The 24,157-nt window shown below is 40.4% G+C and overlaps 1 protein-coding gene across 2 annotated transcripts; it reads right to left on the minus strand.

The window, feature by feature from the left end:
• Positions 1–5,269: 5,269 nt before the first annotated feature.
• On the minus strand, positions 5,270–24,157 carry LOC121328485 (anoctamin-7-like). 2 transcript variants are annotated; one of them, XM_041273169.1, is made up of 23 exons: positions 23,872–24,157; positions 21,777–21,885; positions 20,938–21,116; positions 20,399–20,506; positions 20,064–20,200; positions 19,388–19,445; positions 19,142–19,252; positions 18,526–18,691; positions 17,817–17,907; positions 16,219–16,315; positions 15,954–16,097; positions 15,029–15,166; positions 14,232–14,330; positions 13,941–14,043; positions 13,548–13,659; positions 13,007–13,061; positions 11,981–12,078; positions 9,640–9,776; positions 9,239–9,444; positions 8,386–8,528; positions 7,788–7,878; positions 7,537–7,671; positions 5,270–6,358 (listed from the first exon to the last, which is right to left on the minus strand). In XM_041273169.1, the coding sequence occupies exons 1-23, from the start codon at positions 23,983–23,985 to the stop codon at positions 6,278–6,280; spliced, it is 2,712 nt and encodes a 903-aa protein (XP_041129103.1). In that variant the 5' UTR covers positions 23,986–24,157; the 3' UTR covers positions 5,270–6,277. The 2 variants fall into 2 exon arrangements, with proteins under 2 accessions (XP_041129103.1, XP_041129104.1); XM_041273170.1 differs by having other exon boundaries at positions 7,509–7,671.

The following is a 24,157-nucleotide window of genomic DNA, read 5'->3' on the forward strand; positions in this document are numbered from 1 at the left end:
AAAAAAAAAAAAAAAAAAAAGTGCCTTCAGGTAGAAAAATAAAAAAATACCTTCGAGCATTAGATTGCAACACCTGCCATTTCTCTTACTCTGCCTAAAATATTTTAAATAAATCATTTTCATTTCAGTATTATGTCTGCACGAAGTGTACATGCAGAAAACTGTATTAGAAAATAACTTGTGTTCTAATGGTTCTAAAATTAATACAAGGATACAATTTGGATTATCTGTTATTTAATGTAACACAAGTTGTGCAAAACTATAGTCTATTTCTTAACAGAGATGGTGAATGGATCCAAGGGACACTGGTAATTAATTGCATTACCAGGGTCCAGGTATCCTAGAAGTACTAGTTTGTTGCCTTATCAAAACCGCTGGGTAATATTTGTGCCAAACCATGGTGCTACCTTTGCTGGTTATGCTGTAGTCTGCTTGTATAATATTGGGTGTTTGTTTTACTTTTTCATTAACAGTATTCAACTCAGGCGTGACTCAGGAAATTATAAGAAACTAAGTCAAGTAGGCCTATATTTCAGCTAGTGCCTTCTTCAGTACACTGATGAAGTGTAGTGCCTACAGTAGCTTCAGACACTAGCTGAAATGTTTATCCACTTGATTTCGTTTCTATAAACTTTGTTTTGACTGAGTGTTTTGAAGTTTTGGATGAATCACTTTGGTACTGTTATATATATACTGTATGCACGCTAGCTTAAATGGTGGATGATAACTGCATCTTTAAATAGCTCAGGAATTCAATGCTTCAAGTGAGGACAAGGAGAGTCTCTCCTGTTTTTTTAAAGGAAAAACATTATTAAATGCCACGTGTAATGATATGAAATTCCTGACGCTAAATTATAGCACTTCCCCACCCCTAGCCCAACTTTTGATCACTCCCCCACCCACAGTCCAACACCTGTATTTGCCTGTCAGGATGGCTGAGACAGAAAGGGGAGCCGACAGCAGCGGCCAAGGTCTTTAGACGTGCCAACTGCCATTGTTTCAAGATTTATTTCTGCATGTGCCATACTCAGGTAGACAAGACCAATTTTTATTTTTATTTGGCCAAAGCACACAGGTGTGATTAATCGATTAACAATTAATCAATTAAAACCCTAATTTGTTGTCATGGCACCTTTAAAAAAATAACAACAAATATATGTTTTGTTGTGTTAATTTGAATTTAATAAAGTACAGTTATATTCTCCTGAGCTGGACAGCTGTTTTAATAAGCTTTTTGAATAAGGCCATGAAAGCGGGGGGAGGGGGGGCTGTGTGCAATTCCTCGATTTTCCATGGCTTGAAATCCCAAATTGTACATACTGTAAGCCAGGTATCAGTACGAGTGTGTGGGTTTGTATCACTTTCCCTGAATGTACTCTGTGCACTGTTGCAGGTCATACTATTTGATTTGGTTTTGCAGTAACCATGGACGGTGAAAATGTTTTCTTTTGTTTTCTGCAGCACTACATTGCAAAAGCTACCTATCCTACTCTATAATCCAGTAAATCTCCCATCAGGTTTAATTCATTCTCTGCTGTTATGGATGATGTTAAATTACAGCGCGGAGCACAGTGGATATTATACAAGGGAGACATGATTTCAATTCCCTGGATACTCTTCTACTAAATAACCAAATCCGAGCTCTGATCCGAGTTGCCTTCAGGAAACAGGCTCCTGCTAAAACCGCTGGCTTTTGTCCATTTGTTTGTCTGATGGTTTTTGTGTGCGTTTCGTCTGAGAGATGAGGAACAATAGAATACGCAGACTGTACTTGAATCTGGGTGACAGCAATCTGAGCGCAAGCTTTTGTCAAGCAGGTGTATGGTTTCTGTCCTGCAAGACCCTGCCTGCTATTTAGCCCTGTGCTGAATCACGCTGCAGTTTGGTGAAGAACTACAAATTCATTTCACTTGCGACTAAGCCAGATTCCAGGAAAAAGGCATCACCTTTGACACGTTGTATCCAACAGTTTAAATGCACCAGATAACATATATATATATATATATATATAGTTCCTGACTAATATTTTTCATATAGGCTACTATACAAAATTAAAAGTATGCAAAATTTTTAAGGGTAAAAATTGAAAGACATGCAACTATAATGTGTAGTTAAACGAATTGCGAAGGGAAATCTGGTCACCTAGACTGTAGCACACAAGACGATCATGTTAGTATGAGTCAGTTTATAAAGAATATGTATAATTTACAATATAGAGTAATACCTCACATTTAAGCCACCTCAGTTAAAAGATCGCTTTCTTACAGTTTTAATTTGATCCCATTGACACACGTGTAAAGTCACCATTACTATTAAGGCCACCCCTGTATTCAGTATCAAGGACAACATCTGTAGTCCCAAGTGTATCAAACCTCTATTAAAAATCCTCTCTGATAAGACCAATTTTCTTAAACAAAATCTGGATGCATCATGTAACTGTAAAATTAACTCCAATATGAACCAGTGCAGGGCAGCCCATTAAAAATAACCCTATAGATACCTATACAGCAAAGCCCCAATGAAATTCATTAGTCACTGTGTGCCTTCAGAAAGACATTGCTGATTGGCGGTGGGCCAGATGATGACCCTGTGTACTGTCAATGCATCCTCCAATAGAGAGAGAGTTAGAGAAGTTGTGAAACTCTGGTTACAACTTCAGTAGACCCTTCAGAAGACTTGATGTAGTAACAGGTTCTCTTTTGGAAATGTTTGTGTTTCAGCCAAGCTGTTATTAATGAGTGGTGGTATTTTCCATCACAACAACAAGGTTATGTTATTGGACTGCAGAAGACTTTCATGATTACTTAACGGTCTTAATTTTACAGTCCTCCTAAGCAGATTGCCTTTGTTGCAAGACCCCCTAAAAATAGGAACATCTGCAATATGTAGTATGCACTTTTGTGTCGCCCTCGCATAACATGTTTTCTACAACATATAAATGCTGCCTATAACAAATTCTGCCATGATGAGCAACACAGCATTTATGACAGACTTTAGTAGTAGGTGGATAGTAGGTCTTTAAAACTTCCCTACAACCTGTAATCTTGGTGTTCTTAGTGCATCAACCACATCTTTTCATGAGTGGCGTGGCTCAGATCCAGCGACTGTGAAACTTCAGCCCTGAGTGTATTGACTCGGTGAGAGCGTTAGTATTGACACAGTACTCATGCAATACCCACCCATCTCTGTATATATTAAAACTTTCCAACCCAGAACTCCTTGCAATCACAGATCTACCAGGGCGTTAGCGTTTCTTAACCTCTAAAATCAGACCAATCTGTGTGCTGCACTACAAAGCGCTGCGTCCTACCTGCGCTCTAGTTTCAGTTCCGCTTCAAATGGTGCCAGCTTCTTCTAAACAGCATGAAAGCACATTCCCTGAGGGGGCGAACTCAAACAAGGCATGAACACATGCCAACAAGACCACAATGCTCTGGGTGAGAGGATGTGTAACTCTGTGGCTGCACAATTTCTTTGTTTTTTTTTGTTTTTTTTTTTTAAATAGGCAGTAGACTAGATTTTAAAGTTAACAAACCAGAAATAAACAATTCAGGTGTTTTATTTAAAGGCTTGCGAGCAGTTTTGTGGTCATTGTAAGCTGTTTTTATGTTTTAGAATTGGAACTGGTGATTTTGTACAACTTGAATTCAATAGAATCTAGTACATTATTATTTAAAACTTTTCTAAAAGAATTGTACAATATGTGTGATATACTAAATACATTTTAGTTAATAAAATATAACTTGACCTTGAACCTTGTATTAGGTTCTTGGTTTAAGGTACCACACTTGATAATACTTGTTTTTTGTTATTATTTTGCAAGTGCCCCATGATTTCCTCTGAGTATCTCAGTTGTTCTTTTTCAATAATGTCATTAATAACTATAAAACATGCAATGGTAGAATATACTGCAGTACTAACAGAAACACAGTAACAATCCCTTCTCAATAGACAACAGCAGGTACAAGAAAGAGTGTTTTCTTACAAGGGCATTAGAAACAGTCTGGTACAAATCTGAACAATCATTGGACCTGCTTGTTTTGAATACTGAATGTATAGAAAAGAAACGACATAAAGATAATCAAATTTGACTTTATTTCCCACTGATGTAATTTACATAATTGTTACTGGAGTAACAGTCTGACTCCAAAACCTTGAAAGTCAATACACATTAAAACATGCAAAACCATTTGTATAGAACTGCAGGCACCTGTAGTCTTTGTTAGGAGACACGAGCATAAGAAATAATTTCTCCTCATTGCAATTATCGCGATTCAGAAGTGTTTTCTTTTCTGTTTTGGGATTTACTGCCACCCTGATACTCACTGACCACCTCTTCCCAGTTAACAGTTTATCATTCTAAAAATGCAACGTGCTGGATTGCTTTACAAGTACTAACAAAGCTGCTGCTTCTGTTTTTTTCATTTCATAATGAAAGAAGTGCGTAAGGACATTCTAGAGGCATCTACCACCTCACAAGGCAAGGTCACAGAAATTGGCACATTTGTATTTTGTGTTTTCACTTTTAACAAACAATGCATATTCCACAACCCTTCATGTTCGCACTGTATGCTTGTACACGTTCCACCATTCACCACCCTCCCATTGAGGAACAACAAAAAGCTTTAAAACAGAAGGACAGCTGGCATAAACGCTCCAGAAAGAAAATATATTACATCTGAACAATCCTGCACATTGTAAAAACAGAAGTCTCTTGAGCCTTGAAGATGCTCCAATGTGGTACAAAGACAGGAACCTGGAGGGAAGCCCCAGAGGTTTCTTTCCATTCGGGGGGTCTAATCTTAAAGAGTAAGTAGTGGGGTACTGAACAGTATAGCGTTACATGTCCCCACATGTTGGTACAACTGTTTAAATAATGTACCTGTCATTTTTCTTTTAATTGTTTTCATCCTGACAACTTCTTACACTTATAACTTTCAAGTCTGTTTCAAAGCTCTTTTCAAAATGTCCGCTCTAGTGCACTGATAGTGTGAGGATTAATACCCACATCGTCAAACAGGTAACACAACAATAGTGATCCGTGACGTGCTACAGAACAGAAAAGCCAGAGCACTTGTTATGTTTTGGGCTTTTTTTTATCACTCTTCCTGTAGTGATTTAGCGGCCAAGCTCAAACCCCAGTGCACTAGAGCAGCCACTTTGAAAAGAGCTTTAAAAAAGACTTTACAGTTATAAGTGTAAAAAGTTGTCAGGATGTTAACAATGAAAAGAAAAATGACAGGTATGTTATTTAAACAGTTGTAGCAACACATGGGGACATATAACGCTATATTTTTCCAAACCCTGCTACTTACTTTTTAATATTATGGCAGCGCTGTATATATCCAAAATATGAATTAGTGTCCAATTAGCTGTAAGTATGATGTTTAAAATACATTTTAATAGATTCCAAAGAATCTAATTGTTGTATTGCAAATTAAAATTGTTATACGCTGAGCTTTACCAAGCACTGCCAATGGAAACCTTTGAGATGTTCTGAATGTTGCATGAAGAATGAAGTGGCCGCACCACTCAAGGCCCACAGCCGATATATCAAAAGCAATTGATCTTTGCCTGTCACAGCAAATCATTATTAAGCCTTGGAGGATATTTTAGCTGTCGCTTTGAAGGAACAGCCAGAACAGATACTGGTTTTCCTGAAGCTTCTTCTTGATTTGAGAGGGCTTGGCGCAAACCTTACAGAGTCCCACACATGCAAAAGGTTTCTTACTGCAAGGAGAGCAACACCTCGTTCTGCTATACATGCACGTATGAAAAGTAAAGGTACTAAAGTCTAGATAAGTTACAGAAGTCCCTGAGTTGCCAGAATAAACCCTTAAAGAAATCAGTAGTATTGTTTCCAGCAATTGTGTTAGAACCTCCATATTAATATCCATGACCATTTTATTTTGAGAAAAATCTACATTGATAAAGCTGGCTGTGCACATGAGCAACAATAATTCAAGAGTTTATTAATAAAATATACTTTGACAGTCCATGTCATTTTATTAAGCGCCTGCTTTTGATTGATCTAAAAATATAAAATAATGTAGAGATACAAACTGAGGACATACTTTATATTACAGTAACGTCAGGTTTGGTATTTAGATTCTTGAGTCCCTTTTGCTTCACGATCTCCTCGGAAACAGTGCGGCCAATCAGGAAAAAGAAAAACACAAATGAGCAGCTGCATGGCGATTGTTAGCAATTTATTCCCCTTTTGTTCCAGTCCTCCCAGTCTTCCTACTCAAAAAACGGCAGGTCATGCTCTGGCCAATCAAATATCCTCTTCCAGTTCAATTTCCTCCACTTCCTGCTCCGCCCCACTAGCACATGCTGCTTGGAGAGAGGTCGCTTGCTTTTGGGGGGGGGGGAGGTAAATAAAAATTCATTTGAGAACAATCTTTCAAATCTGAAGAATGTGGTTGATGAGAATACACCTCTTTTGCAACCTACAGTGCATACTGTACCACAGCTATTTCAAATCACAGCATGCTGTTCACCACATCACAGCATGTCAATCAGTAACAGCGTATCTTTAATATGGGATTTAGAAATGTTTCACTTAGCTCAATGGCAATGCTTTAAAATAAACTAGTAATTATACAAGTAGAAACAATAGATTCCCTTGTACCATATTCGTTAGAGGTCAGTTGTATCTGTAATTTAAAGTGTCCACAGCGTATTGATATTAATTTAAAACATCAGCAGAAACAACTTAATTAAATTGTATCTGCATCTGTATATGTGTAAGTTTCGTATACTCTGTTAACATTCTGATTGCAGCAAACTTAAAAACTACTCATCAGATTATTGTAGCATTTCATAAGTGATGATCCATGATGGGATTGTACTCACCTGCCATACCGTACACAGCCCTGTCTGTTACTGACAAACAATACAGAACAAAGACAGTCAGCACACAGACAGATACACACAGAGACACACGGACTGACACCAGAGACCACACCCGTGTGCATGAGCAACAGTCACTCCAGCTCGGCACGGAACTCAACAGCATTCTCAGCTTTGATCGCTCCACGTCTGGTTCTACTTCTTGCAGCACTCATACTGCTGTAGTTTGATGTTCACATTGGTGTTTGATTCGTGCTTTATTTCCTCTCGTGTTAATGCTTTGCTTGCTTGTTTAGCTGCCTGTGCAGTGAATAAGTTAGTTGCACGGATCCGAATGTTGATCAGCTCAGCACAATACCAAGACCACCTTGAAAAATGTTCTCCTTCGTCCAATAAATAAATAAAAACTAAAATAAAACCCTCAGCTTCTAACCACCTACAGTACATTTTCATTGTCAAAAGCTTCCTTCAAATTACATCACAGGCTTTGTATTTCCTTACTCATACAACGCCCCTGCAATAAATAGAATACTGAATAGTATATTTTCTTTGGCAGTAAGAAAAAAAAAAACACATCGATCTCGTTCTGGTAACTGTTGCTGATGCGGGACAGAGACACAGCAGACAGACGTGTGACACTGTGCTGCACTGACCTGGGGTGGAGGCTGATCCTTGACTCACCCTCAGGACAGCGTCCTGGTTGTCAGCCAGGGCCTGCTTGGCCAGGTAGCGCTCTCGCTTGATCTTCAGTGCCAGGGACTCTGGAACGTCCGGCACTATCCAGTCAATGGCACGCAGGATGAGAAACACCACGTGCTGGGGGAGGGAAGCCAGGGACGTCATATCAAGAGGGGTTGTGGAGGCCATGAAACCTCCACAGCAAATATGGTCAAAGTACAGACAAGTAAGTGAGTTAGAGAGCATCCCCATACCTCAAAGGCAATGATGAAACCCAAGCGCACTGCCAGCAGCTCCCAGTAGAAGAGGGTGTAGTTCCCACTGTCATCTCGGAACGACTTGTATCTGATGAGAAGTGACAGAGGAGTGTGTTTGTTACTACTAATTCAGCTTTAAAAAAAGAACCGAATTTCATTTCAAAACTGGATCTAAGAATGCGAACATGCCACAACTGTAGTAGACTTGGAAATAGGGCACTATTTAGCATCTTTAAAGTTGACACCACTGGTTTGCCATCAGTTAATCAAAACACATGTACAAACGACTCAGCACAGCTTATATAAAAATACATTATTACTGTGCACATAAAATATGGCATTTTGTATTATTGCTCAGGGCTGCAATGCTCTACTACAGTGCATGAGGACTCCCTCGTTTGACTTACTCTGTATAAGGACAACATGCTGTCAGTCCCTTTCAATTTAGAGACAATGAAAACACCTCTCATGATTATGACCAGTTTTTTTTTTATTAAGGTCATTTTCCTCTCTAATTACTGCAGAGGGAATACACAGCATGTTGTATTGAAAGCCTGCCCATCTTTCCCTGAAGAAGATTGGAGTTAGCAAGCACCTGCACTGAGTGTAGTTCCCATCCATGTAGCTGGGTGGAGCGTGGGCCAGGGTGAAGTTGACGTAGCCGTGCAGGTTGCTGTCGAACTTGTACTGGTAGAGGAGTCGTGGCAGGAAGTCGGATGTGAAGGCAATCAGAAAAGCCTGCGGCAGAACAATGCAGATCTATTCAGGGGGGGAAATCCACATGCCATGCCCACGGCTTTCATAACGATGTTGAGACAATGTTGCTGAATTGATCAGGGGTCAGTCATCATATGAATTAGGACCCTACTGAGTCTGCTCTGAACTGACTCATAGATAATCCAGTAAGAAATTATTTCATTAATTACATGCTGCAGGAAATCAAGACAACCATGGAAAACAGTCTTCCTTCAACATTCAACTATGAGAAAACTATAAACACTGAAAAAGTAACTTAGTGAGATATTAGATTATCAAGGTTTTACTAAGTTTATTTTTCAAACTTCTTTCTATGAGCAGTAATCTTGGGCTACCGTACCTGCATTAACATTAGGTGGTCCAGGATTGATGCTAATCAGGGTCTATGAAATCAGCTGATAATTATATTAGGACTTCACACTTGGCATCCAGGTCTTCATTTGTATTTATTTTCATAATAAAGTGATTAGATTAACTTTATTCAATAATAAAACCTATGAAAAGTTATGTTTAAATCAATTGGGTTTCTTTCAATACAGATCAGAACCATGGTCCAATCAGGTCTGGTTCAATTACCAATGAACTTTGACCTCTTCAATTAAATAATTAAGGACAGAGATCTCGGATTAGACTGGTGGATCCCCTGGACTAGGTTTGTTTTTATAAATCTGGACACTGTCTCTCACACTCACATTGACAATGACAGAGAGGTGGGACAAGGCCTCCAGGATGTTGAACCACACCCCAATATCCTGGGCTCGCTCCGCCACAGGACGACGGTACTCGCAGACAAACTTCTGGGCGTCAAGGCGGATCTCCACCCAGTTATTGAGCAAAGCGAAGAGCGGAGCCAAGGGGAATGCTGCCACGAAGATGGTGATGAACCCAAACTGGAGGACTGGGGGGAGAGGGGCAGTGTTAGAAAGCAGTGTTAGAAGCAAATTCAGATTGTCTAATTTAACAGAGAACATCATAATCGATTAACCCTAATGGAAGTGTATAGGATGTGCAAGAGATTTAACTCAGAAGAGTACAGAACTGCTGTTGATGCTGGAAAGCCTCTGATAACTGCCAGCGCTGGTCTGTCTCTTACCCATCTCCAGATATTCCTCAAAGAGCCCCTCACACTTGATCAACTCGTAGTCCTCCTCCCAGCGCTTGGGTTCCTGAGAGATCCGAGACCCTCGCACGGCTCCGATCTGACGCTTCTGCAGCCAGGCTTTCACCTTCCTGAGGGGAGCACAGCAATCAAACACAAGCAGTGGCGGCCAGAAGGGGTCTCCAACAGCACTGTCTTTTCTACAGCAGGGGAGCCTATTACCAAACTGAACATCACTTGGTTCTTGATACAGTAGAACCTCAGAGTTATAAACACCTTGGGAATGGAGGTCGTTCATAACTCTGAAAAAGGTTTTAATAAACGTGGGCACCTGCTGTCTACACCCTCAATCTGGCGAATAACACAAAGATACAGCACAGTAATGCAAGACTCATATTGTTATGCTTCTAAAGTAAAATAGTTCTATAAACGGAAAAAGGCTACCTTTAAGTTACCATTGAAATGGTGACTGTAGCAAAAATACAGATTTAAACGGCCAGGATTAACATAGTGCTTGTTTTTAAACAAAATGCATTTGTGCAATTTGCTCAGTCCTTCACCCTCCTTTGACTTTGTTTAAAACTAAAATGTTCCTTGTAAAATTGGCTGTGTTTGCTTTGAAATCTGCCTCGCCTCTCTGGATACATTTGTTGGAAGTAATTTTGCGTTTGGTGTTCGTAACTCTGGGGTTCTACTTTATAGTGTTGTTTGCCACTATTGGAGCAGTTGATTAAGACGGCAAGGTGTTCTACTGTACATCCAACCAATACAAGCTCTTGCAAGAAAAAAATACAGAATAATGTCAATAGTAAATAAATATGTTTTACATGCGGATATGTACTATTATATATAAATTATTTCTACTTTCAGAATAATATTGTATTAAATACAGTCATTTCTGAGTTTGGGACAGACTCATCAAGCAAGGTCTCCAATAGTTTTTTGGTGAAGTGAAAATAAACTTTTTTAATATATATAATATATATATATATATATATATATATATATATATATATATATATATATATATATATATATATATATATATATATAGTAACAGTTTAATTATTTTTTTATTACTTTTGGTGCAAATTGTAGTGTATTACTGATAAACTTGGATCACAGCTGGGCTTCACTTGGATGAACCACTGCTGAATTAGAGGAGGGGGGTTCAGTGAGACTTCCACTGCCAATATAGGTAAGAGTAAAGTAGAATCAAACCAAGCCTTGACAGATTAGGTAGAGACATCCATTTCAGAGCACAAAGAAGCAGTTTAATAAGCAGCTCAGAGCACCTGGCTGCCTGCCAGACTTCACGCTCCCCGATTGTATAATTACTGTCTCTTACTGCTCTGTCTGTGAGGCCATGAAATATTAATAAGGATCTGCAGGGGGAGAACCTGACAGCTTTCCTCTCTTCGGAATAACATTCCTGCAGCCTCCCTTCCTGGCCACTGGAGCATATTAAAAATGATAGTTCAGTGTTATTAAAAACCATTTTGAAAAATTGTTTCATAAGAGCCTGCTATGACGATTTTCCTTTTTTTTTTTAATTGAAAATGTAATTAATTGCTTTCTCACACTCCCTCAGCATCTTTCTCTGTTTTTTCAATGTTTTTAATTCCACTGAAGAAAAATATATTTTTGTTGAACTTATCCTTGAACTGGATACAATGCAGTATTCAAACCCCTTCATAAAGTCTACATAACATTGATTAATTTGCGCATAATCCTTAATTACCACTGTGAACAATGACAAGTTACACATATACATTATTAATAACATGCAGTCATAACATATGCTGCAAACCAATGCAGTATAATTGAATATTCAGCATTTCAAGTGAGTGTGACTCCTAGCCGTTAACACTTCTACTGTAACTATTGATACCTGTCAGTGTTCAAAGTCATAACGAACGATCATGCACAGAGTTATGTAGCCTTTATGAATGCTACATGGCATAGGATTCAAATAACGTTACCCAATTCATAGCTCTGTTCTGCAGTGAAACATTTCTGCTCCCTTTAAAAAAAAAAGCACTAGCTCAGCTCGATACTGACAGCTTGCTTTATTGGCTTATAAATGACCATAAACGCTTTCTTAATCAGGCAGCGCGTTATTTATGTTGTGTGCTGTATTAGCTGCTAAGAGGCTGTGGAAGCATAAAGTCACTGTTTGATAAAAGCAAGCAGGAGGTGCAAAACAACTGCTGCACTAGTGCTTTGCTTCCGATGCCCCTGCCCCTTAGCAAAGAGCCATGTCCTCTGTGCTGCCGCTGCATCAGAGCGCTAGTAGGTCGTTTGAGATGCTTGTGTATTTCAGGACGGCACTTACGGAATAACAAACTCCTGGATGTTGCTGATGATTTGCTTCCCAACCATGATGATGAAGAGTTGCTCAGCCAGTTCAATTAGACAACCGCCGGGACCACACTGTCAAAAGCAGCACACACAGTCAGGGCACTGCATAAATATTATATATACATTTATAACTTATATTTGAGCATCAAAAAAACAAATCACTTATATTTGGATAAAATGCACTAGATGCAGTTGAAAAAATGGCATGTTTTAGAGCAGGTGCAGTGACTTTTTATTGTGCTGATTAGCAACTGACATCACGAAGATGCTGCAAAATGATCTATCGTTCTTGGCCAGGTGTTGCGACTCTCCCACTTCGTGGCCTGTCATTGGCAGAGTGTGTCTGGTTATGCCGTCTCACCAGGGTTGAAAATGCTGGCTGCGAGCACCCAAGACGGCGAGTCACAGTACGCTGCCCTAGTCCAGCTCCAACATGCCAATTGCACGAAGGCGCTGCTCTCTTGACAGACGTGGCAGATTGTTTTTTTTCTGTGATTTTCTTCACTACTTTTATAAAAGCTTGAAACTCAACAGCTGAAATCACTCTCCACTGTCCAATCAACTGTCTCACTAATTAGGTGATTAAGTGCATATGCTTCAGTCATAGTCACTCAAGCGTGTCAAGGTCAAGGATGAATGATTGAGTGATTAAAAAGAAACAAAAAACCTTTCGTCAGTGTCTTTCATTTATATACCTCTTTGTTTTATATAAATGTGTTAGAACAGCGATAACTTTCTTTTGATATATATATATATATATATATATATATATATATATATATATATATATATATATATATATATACAGAAAGCACATCAATATGACATTTAAAGCTTATAGTACAATGCTAATATTGAAAATGTTTTTCAAACCAACTTCTGCAACACCAGTGTAAAGGTGAGAGACCAACAGCACTGGGGATTGAAGTTCTCTCTCTGTCTGCCTGCCTATTTACAAGCACCGAGATGACAGCCATGAACAATCTGTGAGTTTACTTACATCTTCATTGCGCATTCCAAACAGCTTGCCGTAATGCCCAGGATACCCAACAAACCTGCAGAGGAGGAGAAACTGGAGCTTTTAAACTGCAAGTGCCTTCATCTGTGTCATGCACTGATACAACACTGAATGAGGCATCCGTCAAAACGACTGTCAATCTCATTCAATTCAATGCAGTATCGCATTTTAAACAAATCTGTTATATATATTGTACTAGATGCGCAGCAGTGAAAATAAGCAAACAAAATCTAGGAAAACAAATTGATTTTTAAACAAAATGGATTTCACCTTTAACCCTAGAATCCTGATGAAATGTCAATACAGGTTAAACAAAACACACTGATGAAGGCCTACATCCTTGTCTATATGACATTGTTTCTTGTAAATGTTACCTATATAATTGAGTGCTTATTATCTGCTCGTTGTTGCTTTAATTCCCCAACTCAGTGTGGACAGGATCTCCCTGGAAATCGGCTGAAGCAGAGCTGTGGTGCAAAAATATCTCCACTATATGTACTGAGAGTTTTCCAGAAGCGCTTACCTGCCTTTGAAGAATGCCACATAGAAAGGAGAAGAATAGAAATTGACAAACTGGAACACAAACACTTTGAAAGTGAAGGCATCTTCGTACTGAGTCTGGGTGCGGTGCATCTCTGCAAGACAGACAGACAGACAGACAGTCAGGCAGACAGACAGGCAGAAAGACAGAAAGAAAGATAAATAGACAGACAGTCAGTTTTCTAGTCAGTAATGCATGGGTATTATTACTCAGTTATGGACCGGTCTAGTGAATATTAAGCCAAACTGGTCAATAACACCTGCAGTTACATTCCAATGAAGATGCAAATCTGTCAGTGTGTTGTGGTCAGGTTGTTACTGGTCTCCAGTGCCGGCTGTGCTGTGTCTCTTTGCTGAAGCAGTGAAGAGCCCATACCCCACTTGGTTAACTGCTCCGCCAGCGCAGTGTAGACCTGGCCCATAAGCAGGATCAGCGCCAGGTTCACCATGCTGCTGGAGATGTTAGCAATGTTTCCAGCCTGTGGGGAAAACACAGACAAACCGCAATCACCCGGGCAAAAATATATAAGAAACTAGAAAACTAACGTTCATTTAAAGCCCCAAAAGAATTTCAAATCTATCTTGTTCGCAAAAGCTTTTATACACCTGGCCAGAGTCTCTGGAATAGTTTGTGAGAGGTGCCTTTGCATTGCAATGTTTCTGTTACCTGTGTGCGGAGGACGGTGCTTTCTGTGTGATACATCATCATACTGACGATCCCCCGATACATGATTACAGTCACCAGGAATATCATAACCACGCAGAGCTGAGAAAGAGGGGCACAGAGGGTCAGCGAATAGGACAAAGCAATCTCATTTCAACCACCCGAGGCACCAACAGTACATTAACAGGACAGATAGTGCAGAGTACCTGGGAAAGAGGAGGGGCTGACATCACTGAAGATTTAAAATCCATTTATCTCTCATACAGAAAAATAACATTATTATTATTATTATTATTATTATTATTATTATTATTATTATTATTATTATTAGTAGTAGTAGTAGTAGTAGTAGTAGTAGTAGTATTTATATAAAAGGAGAGGTTCTCTAGTTAGTTTAGTTGAAACCAAAAAATTGAAACTTAAGAGAAAAACATATGACTAATTCATATAAGAACATCATATTAATAATCATTCAGTGTTTGTTCAGGTTTTGTCTAAGCATTGTGTGTAATACTACCTGATAAACTCCTTCAGCATAAGTAACTTTGGAGAAACCTCAGGGTAACTAACTAAATTGTTAGTGTCTTGAACTGAAGATAAATGGGCATAGATGCTGCACATATATACAAGATTAGTTTACTGGTCTGCTGTTTTGAGTTATCTTTTCTGGACCTGTACACTGATCTGTTAAATGCTCATTCTTATACAGATACAGTGTCAGCGTCTTTCGTGTTATAGTACAATGCTGATGAAGACTTCCTGTTGAAGTGTTTATTTTTTGTGGGGGGCCCGAGTCTCACCATGATAACGATGACCATGGACCCGGTGAGCATACGGGATAGCCGGGCTTTCTCTGGGAAGTAGGGCTCCTTCACTCCAGTCACGGGGTTCTGTTCCATTGCTGGCGCCATCGCAGCAAACTCGGGACGAGGGCGCTCCTGAACGAGAGTGGAGACAGGGAGTGAGAGCCAGAGCGCCAAGCCCCTGCCCTGTCTTTCACACTGCTGTAGGACGAGACAGTGCCAGCAGCAACCCATTTCTTAACTGCATAGCAGACCGGGACAGTAATAAGCAAAAACGATCAATCCAACCAGAACACAAAAAAAAAGTGCAATAAAGGTATTCTGTCAAATCGGTCAATTAATGGTTGAATGAGATAATGTTGAATGCGAATAATCAATCAATTCATGTTTAAATGAGGCTTGCGAAATAAAATCCATGGCAATCAATCAATCGACTAATCTCAATCATCAGGTGCATGCTGCATGTCAAGACACTATAACATGGTTACACACCGTTGGAACCCTTATTATTCTATTATCAACTGCCGTAATGCCTCCAAGACAGCTGATCTTCTTCCAAGTGTTCCAGGCTGTCACTTCGATTGTTTAGAATGTCAGTCAAATGAACTAAATGCGCATGAGATCAGCATTTGGCAAAATTATAGTCACTTCCGCAAGTACTGCTCTCTGATTAACGATTACAAAGCTTTATAAAGGAACTCTTCTTGGCCATTGACTGCTGGAACATTTTGCCTCAGGGTAAATACTAGGATTATAAACATTTTCAAAACAGACCAGAATGTCTGAATGGATCTTTGCTGATTGTGTCGCTAAACATTAGTTCAACAATGCAGAAAAGTATGAGGGTTCTGTAGTCCTAAAACTCCACCCCAGCTGACTGGGAGGCATACAACGCTGTGTGGTTTTACTGGGCAGGACCTACCTCCTCCTCCTGGAAGTCCATGCAGTCCCAGTGGTGAGCCAGGGTGGCGTTCTTCCTCTTCCAGTACTCCAGAAACGTCACGGCCCAGAGCGACATGAAGACACTGAAGAACACTGTCCCTGGGTGATCAAACAGGTACCCCAGCTAGAGAGAGGAGAGAGGGAGAATGCTACAGAGTAAGCACACCTTAACAAGCCAGAGAGACAGCATCGCTGAGTTAAGGGAAGCACTGGGAGGACCTTGTGCCCCACAATGCCCTGGTTACCTTGGCCATGGAGCAGATATCCGAGATGTTCCAGGTGCTGCAGGCGTCACAGAGTGGGCACATGTGATAGGTCCCCCCACTGGAGCAAATCTCCTCACTGAGGAGAGAGATAGAGAGAGAAAGCTATAGAAAAACAATCATTCCAGGTTACAGTATGCTTGGGAAGTTATCTGAAGTGAAGTGACACAGATTGGAGCGCAGAGACAACATGATTTAATTTAAGAGAAAAAAACAACCACATATCACATTCATTTACACAGCTGACCTTTCTAGTATCTTTATGCAGCTGATCTCTGCTTTACAGATCCCTGATCAAATTATTCCATCAGTAGCTAATATGAACCCCACTGATGCCTTGTTTCCACTGCCTTTCCCAGGTATAGCTGAGCTGGATGGGATGGACGAGGTGTAGCTGGAGGGTGTTTCCACTGACACTCGGCTATATCTCAGCTACACCTCAGACAGCACAGTTTCGTATCTCATACCCAACAGGGACAAACTGTGCCATGAGGAAGCACACCACCGAAAGACTAAAGTGCTAAAGAGACAAACTGGTTTCAACAACGACGGCTGCTAAAACATTTAATTGCATATTTTATTCAAAGGATTATTATTGATTTTTGATGAAACGCACATATAAAAGAAATAGTTTTAGTACTGGTACTGTAGAGATTACAATCAATAATCTGACCAGGTTCTAGTCCCCACTGGTTAGCGAGAGTTTATTATAGTTTTAAAGGATATAAACAAAATGCAATCCCAAAATATAAGCAAACACTGCATCTATATGTCCCCTGGTAGCGCTGAAAAGAGGCAGGGGTGCAAAGCAGTACATGGTAATTCTATGCACTCCTCTGTTCAGCAGTCTGTAAAAACAGAATGCTCCAGCCTTGATTTCCAAATCAATAGCACTAATTGCTGTGACTGTGAGGGTTAATAACCTGCTGCCTGCCCGTCGCTCCCTGTCTCTCTCTTTGGATTGCGGAGTGTGAAACTTGAGCCACCCCCACTATGAGAGGTCAAGGATCCCAGAGTTGCCATGGAAACCGAGCAGTGCCGAGACAATATTATTAGCTGCTAATATTCCACAATCAAGCTGCAGCACTTTGGGTATCCAGCTTTGTTTTAATGACAGGCTGTTAATGGGGAGTCTAACTAGCCTAAGGTGACAGTTAAACAGGGCTATTAGGAGTCTTCAAACAATCAAGACTGGATAATCTGATCCTGTGCAGTTCTTAACACCTTTTTAAAATGCATTTCCTCTCCAAGACCAAGTTAGAACACGTATAAAAAAGGATAAAATGTACTGCTACTTTACAAATTAAGTAAAAACTGATTAAGACTATTAAGCTTATTCAAGATACCCATCATGCACTTGTATTTTAAAAATAACAATATGTGTTCTAGGGTTGACTGGCTGGTAAAAGCAAGTGACCTCTTATTTCAGCTGGCCTCCAATTGGACCACAGTTAAAGTCCAAATGGCCACTGATTGGTCTGGTTTATTTAGAAAACCGTTTTCATTGGCTAGCCAGTTAGTACTCCGTTGCCATACCTTTCCCTCCTACGAATCTGCTATTGGAAACATGCTGGACTCACGCAGGGGTGTTGGTTCCCATGGAGATGATGCCAGAAATGAAGACGAAGGTGCCCATCGCAGCAGCAGGGAGGAGCCAGGCTGTGTAGAAACCTGCGGGTGAACCAGAAACAGACAGATAGACTGGTGAGGCTGGGAAAGAATCGAGGGCCCCCAAACCCCATTACAAAAGGATCAGGTGTGGAATACAGATACTGTATGACATGACAATGGGTCATGAATTCTTAGTGACCCACAAAAAGCGTTTTTGTTGGATCAGTGGGGTCCCGTGTTTAAACTGGTTCCCAGAATGGTAGTGTTGATGGGATTTACCTAGAATGCTTTGATGGCATAGCAATTCATTCCAGCTCAAGTTGATTAAGGGGTGTTGCTTGACCTCTTACATCGATCAATTATTTTTTTGGTTGGTCAAAAATCATTTAAAAGGATGTTTGTACAAACGTCTAAAACACTTGTGCATGCACACGACCCCTACCCAGGAACCCTTTCCCTCATCACATGAGCATACACCTCCTCAGAATGTGATCCACTCTCCCATAGCTGGAAAGATAAGATCTGCCATGGCAGTGCATTCGATTAAGGAGCTTAGATAATCAAATAGAAGCTGGGATTCGATTTCCTGGTGTAAAGAGCTAGGTTAAGAAGTTGTTCAGATCTCTTGTGTTAAAGCATGATGTTAAAAAGCAGGGCAGCCCTCAGAGGGTTGCTCACCAAGCCAGGCGAAGTAGATAGCAATCTTCTCCCCAAAGTACTCGCGGATGTGGTCCAGTGGCTGGTACTTGTACCATTTGGACCAGCGGCCCCAGTACTGGAAGATGACCTGCCGAGAGTTCAGCTGCTCCGGGTCAACCTCAAACGCTGAAATCTCGAAGGGGCCCTGAGACAACCAGCAAGGAAAATAATTCATTTTATGCATAGTTGTTAAATTTCTGTTCAGCCGATTTGAAGTAATATATGGTAATACAGGGATTTAATATGAGTTTAATAGAACACACTTGGGCTTGTTACCTACAAACACTGTAGCAAATCAAACTCATAGTAAAACCTGAAATGGGTGAAAATGCTAAGTAATAGGAATGTTATTTCCATCCCTGCAATATCTACAAATAATTCTAAATAAACCCTCATTTTAATTTTAAATTAGGATCACATCTGTCATTTTACTTTTACTTTTAAAGACAACAACACACAAGTGAGGCTCACACACATGGCTAGAGATGTTGATTCCATCAAAGCCCCCTTCTTCTATTGATTTAAGCAATTTGAATCTATTGAATAGACCCGCTCGTTTCTGTGGAGATCACGCAACTGAGAGCGTTGTTCTTACCTCATGAAGTGGGAAAGCAGCTGAATACGCTCCTTCGTTCAGTAACCTCTCAATCCCGATTTCAGCGCGCTTGCGTTTCCCGTAAGCCGTCCGGGCCAGAATCTCGTACACCTGCCAAGGCCAAGTCCCAAAATAAAAAAGCATGCTCTACCTGTTATAGACTCCTGTCTACTGCCACCTCCTTGCTCATTTTATGAAAGTAAACTGAACTATAATTGATATTTATTCAAGAGGGATGGTACTTACAATTCGGTGTCTCTGTGTGTTTGTGAAATAGGTGTCATGATCTTCGCAGCCCAGAAACCTGCAGACAGGGACACAAGCATCCGCACAGAGGTGACACTGACACCAACACCAATAAAAGCAATTTCATCCATTCAAGATTTTAATATAAAAAACTTGATTAGCCACGGTGTCTAGGTAACAAGCTCAGGTGCAGCTTATGAAACTCATAGTAAAGCCAGGAATGGATCAAATTGCTATGCAATGGGAGTTTTATTTCCCTGGTGTTGTGTGGGGGTGTTTGTATATTTACTCTGTTTGATTTGTTATTTCCAGTCAAGTTACAGCTGTCAAATCCCTCAATAACAAATCAATAAGCTACACAATTGCAACAGGTATTATAGTGCAGCATCTCACATTCTTGCAATCAGGAATGACTCGTTTTCAAGGAGTGAAACCTGGACACAGAGTGGCTCAGACGCAAAGCACATTTTAACAGTCCAGTCTCATTTTGAAGGATGAGATGCCCATATAAAGCTGTTAGCACAGTAACACATACAAGTTCAGATTCAGCAGCCTGGACTTCCAGTTCAATTAAAATAAAATTATCATGTAAAAAAATCAAAGAAGATATAGTGCTAACCAAATTCATCCATGACTAACCAGGACACAGTACAACAGTGTGTCAGAAAGCACTCACTTTGCCATTTTGGACTTGCGAAAGGCGCAGGTGTAGTAATCGACCGGCTTTTTGGGGACCGACTGGGACATGATGTTGGGGATCCAGAGATTCTTCAGGAACTGGTCTGAGGAGTTCAGATCAGGGTTTGGCTGTGCCTGCAGCAATACAATACAATACAATGCAATACAATGCAATGCTATACAATGCAATACAAAACAATGATATTTCCACCATGTGTCCCTAACAGCAATCATAGATGATAAGGTAAAACTATTAAGGGCTATTTTTGAAAGGAGAAATGTTATGTTAATGTTGCAAAATGAGAATGAAGAAACAGCACAAGCATTACTGACCTGTAGGGGAGCTCTCAAGCACAGCTCCTCTGCGTAGTACACCAGAACGTCCCAGGGGGCGCTCAACTTTAGGTAGTGAATGGTCTTCCTGTCGCTCACTGTCTCCTCCTGGTGGAGAGGGAACAGAACAGCAAGCACACTCACATACAGGAAAGCACAGAATAGCAATATGTTACGATTTTGTGGACTTCTCCCAAATGAAACTCTCAGACTTCGTGCCATTTAATAAAATTATGCTACCTACCTTTCAAACGTAACTTTGTCCACATTATTAAGAACATAAGAAAGTTTACGAACGAGAGGAGGCCATTTGGTCAATCTAAGCTCATCCAGTTTCTCAGAACATTGTCAAGTTGGGTCTGAAGTATCCAAATGTTTCTCTCTCAACACCATGACTAGGTAACCCATTCCATACACTTACCAGTCTTTTATCACTTAATTTCCAAGCATTATAAACTATTCATTTGTTTCCTGACCATACCCAATACAAACCGGCCACCACGCTCCCTGTAGAAGCCGAGGGAGTTTATCTGACCCACCTTTTCCAGCAGCAGCCCCGTGTTCTGCAGGTTCCTCACAAACTTGTCCCTCCAGCGGTTGTGCTTGGTCTCCTTGCTGTCCACGCTCTTCTGCTCCTCCTTCCCCAGTTCCTGGTAGCGGCTCCTGGCTCTCCTCTTTCTGCGGCTGTGGTTCCGCACCTCCCACACCAGCACAAAGTCTGCAGGAGACAGCAGAGACACTGGGGGAATCACTCACTGAGCCTTACCCATATCACATCGAAAGAGTGAGATCCAGATAGAGAGGAAAATACAACCAGTCAGGGTTAAAGAGCAAGTAAGAGGGAGGGAAACGGAAGGTGATTGAGTGAGGTAGGAAGAGTAGAAAGGATTAGAACAAGACAGCGGGAAATAGGGAAAAGTGGTGGGGAACAGAAGGGAAAGGAAAGAGAGGAAGAGTAGATACATGTAGAGGAAGGGGACATAGAGAAGGGGAGAAGCATGCAAGAGAGATCAGGGAGGAAAAGGAGCAAGAGACAATGATCTGATGCAGACGGGGGAGGTGTGGATAGAAGAATGCAGGAGCAGTCAGTAGGGGATTGAGAAGCAGGCTTTACTAGCAGCTTTGATGTAGCAAGGGTGTGAGGAAACTGAGCATGGATGGCGAGGCAGTCCTGCCGCAGTGAAAGAGTGGCCCCTCTGGGGCTCGTTCAGAGCCTGCTGGAGAGCGGGCAGCAAATCCAATCAATGTTACACGCTAACTTTTTTGGATTATTAATTAATGTTCTAAATGGACAAGGTCTGAAGATCCTATTTCTTGGTAGTGACTCCTGATTTATACAAGGCCCCCGGACATGGCTGGTGAAGTGGGATGCTCTTACCGATTCTGGTTCTCCCGTCCCTGAAGAAGTTGCCATGGGGGTCCGAGGCTCGGGTGCCCCCCCTCTCACAGTGGATGTAAATGGGGTCTTCATCATCATCTTCATCAAGCTGCATTACAACAACATTATTTTTAAATCAGAACGTATTACTTTGGATGATCAAAATTAGTATCGAAGTTAATACTTTCAGAGTAAATGTTCACCAAATCACTCCTCACACATTAGCTTAGGGATCCATTCTAAGCAGTACAATCTAGAAATCTAGAAACATGTTAACGTGTTGTAAGATACTTGTGAGAATGCTGTTATGTTGAAAGTTTTTGTTTCAAAACATTAGTTAAAACACCTTTCAGGGCTACGTGATATGTCAATATTTCTATATAACACCGTGTTTTACAGCAGCTGCTTTTTATTGAGTTTCAAAAATCAATTAACATAGGGATGTTTGTTTGTTTGCAATGTAGATATCAATGACAGCCCCCTGAATATCAGATTTCTTTATCCTGTTAAACCTAACTATGCAACAAACACAACTGTCAATTGGAATGCTTTGAATAATAACAAGGAATCTGCTGTGGACCATATTTCAGTTCTGCACAATATACCACTAGTTCCTTGATGTCTGACTCCCACGGTTTAGCATTCCGTGCACACTCAGAAAGCAGGCCTTGTTGCCAGTTCAGTTTGTTTACATTCCACACATGCCCAAGCTAACTTCTTGTCAGTCTGCCACAAAGCTGTGCTCCTGCTAAGACCTGTAGCAGTATTATATAAAGTGTGAATCACACTCCTTGGAACAGTTCTCATTCTGCACCATCAGTTGTTTATTTAAGCATTAAAGCAATACAAATAATATCTCCTTTCAGATCACAGATAACACCGTGTAACATTTTTTTTTTTTTTTAGTAATAAGTGTTATTTCCTAATTGCTTATGCCTCAAAAGTATAGAAAATGGCTATTATTCCCCACAAACTTTGCTTTTGTGACCTGGACAGTGATATTTCAAAATATCACTATTTCCAATGGGAAAACGGGTAAATGTGTGTCTTTTCATTCACATAAAGTCAGAAAAAAAACAACATATGACTCCAAATTATTATTATTTACAGTATAATCGTAAATCTCGAAAAACTACTCACTTCTAAATCTTTTGTAGTCATTTTTGTATTACTTTAGTATAAATACATGTTAATTTGGATTCATATGTTGTTTTTTTCTGACTTTATGTGAACGAAAAGACACAAATTCGCCCGTTTTCTCATTGGAAATAGGTACATTTCAGAATATCACTGTCCTGGTCACAAAAGCAAAGTTTGTGGGGAATAATAGCCATTTTCTATACTTTTGAGGCATAAGCAATTAGGAAATAACACTTACTACACAGGAACAAAAATTGTGTTACATAGTGTAATTAGTCATGTGGTGGCAAATTGGCGAGCCTTGCTTGTATGGCAAAGGAACACAGGAAGGTCCTCTATCTATATGATTGCTGTATGCTATATGATGGCTTATCTCGTCCACTGGCATTCCATAAAACCGGTTCTATAGTTTACTGGCTAGTTAGAGCTGGTGACAATTAATTAGATCCAATAGCTACTGATATAAGAAGACACAGAAAAAGGAAAGTAGAATTTATTCTACGAGCTGGTTTTACAATTAGCAGTAATCATGGAGTACCTAATGTTACCTTTGTTAAGGCAGTCCAAGATACAGTTAGTGCTAATCGGTCACGGGTGCCTTTTCTCTGCAGTTTTCGCTGAGTCTGATTTTCCCATCTGGATGCTCACACTGTTTCCCCATTTCACCAAAACTGGGACTTTTTTAGGCTAGAAGTATTTCAATAGGATTATAGAATCTGGTTGATGGGATATCTCTATAGTCTTGGGTTGATATTATCTGTCTGGACCGCAGCCCAGTGCAAATAGGATGGACTTGTTAAGAAAATTAAACAGACTTATAACAAGTGGTGGTTCATACAAACATAGGTTGTTTGTATGAATGCATTTTCAATAGACAGTGATGCATGATAAACACATAGGAAATTCCATTGAAATATACAGTGAAGTGTTACAGAATTAAGATTGGTGTACTCACATATCTGGCACCCATGAAGCTGCCATTCTCAATGCTGCCATAGCAGTCTGGCTGATCGGCGGGGCCCAGGTCCAGCAGCAGATCCCGGTCTGTACCAAACCCCTCCGAGCACATCTTCTTGATTGTGGTCTTCCTCAACTATTCGGCACTGCCCGGTCCATTGAGAGAGAACTGACCCTCCAGTAAACTCTGGGAAAAATAATCCGCGCTGAGCTGGCCAACTCCAGTTAACTGGAGAGAAGAAAAGCAAGAGATGCTAAGAGAGAAACTGCCTTGCTTTTGTGGG

This window comes from Polyodon spathula, chromosome 16 (assembly GCF_017654505.1).
Source record: "Polyodon spathula isolate WHYD16114869_AA chromosome 16, ASM1765450v1, whole genome shotgun sequence".
NCBI classification, from domain to species: domain Eukaryota; kingdom Metazoa; phylum Chordata; class Actinopteri; order Acipenseriformes; family Polyodontidae; genus Polyodon; species Polyodon spathula.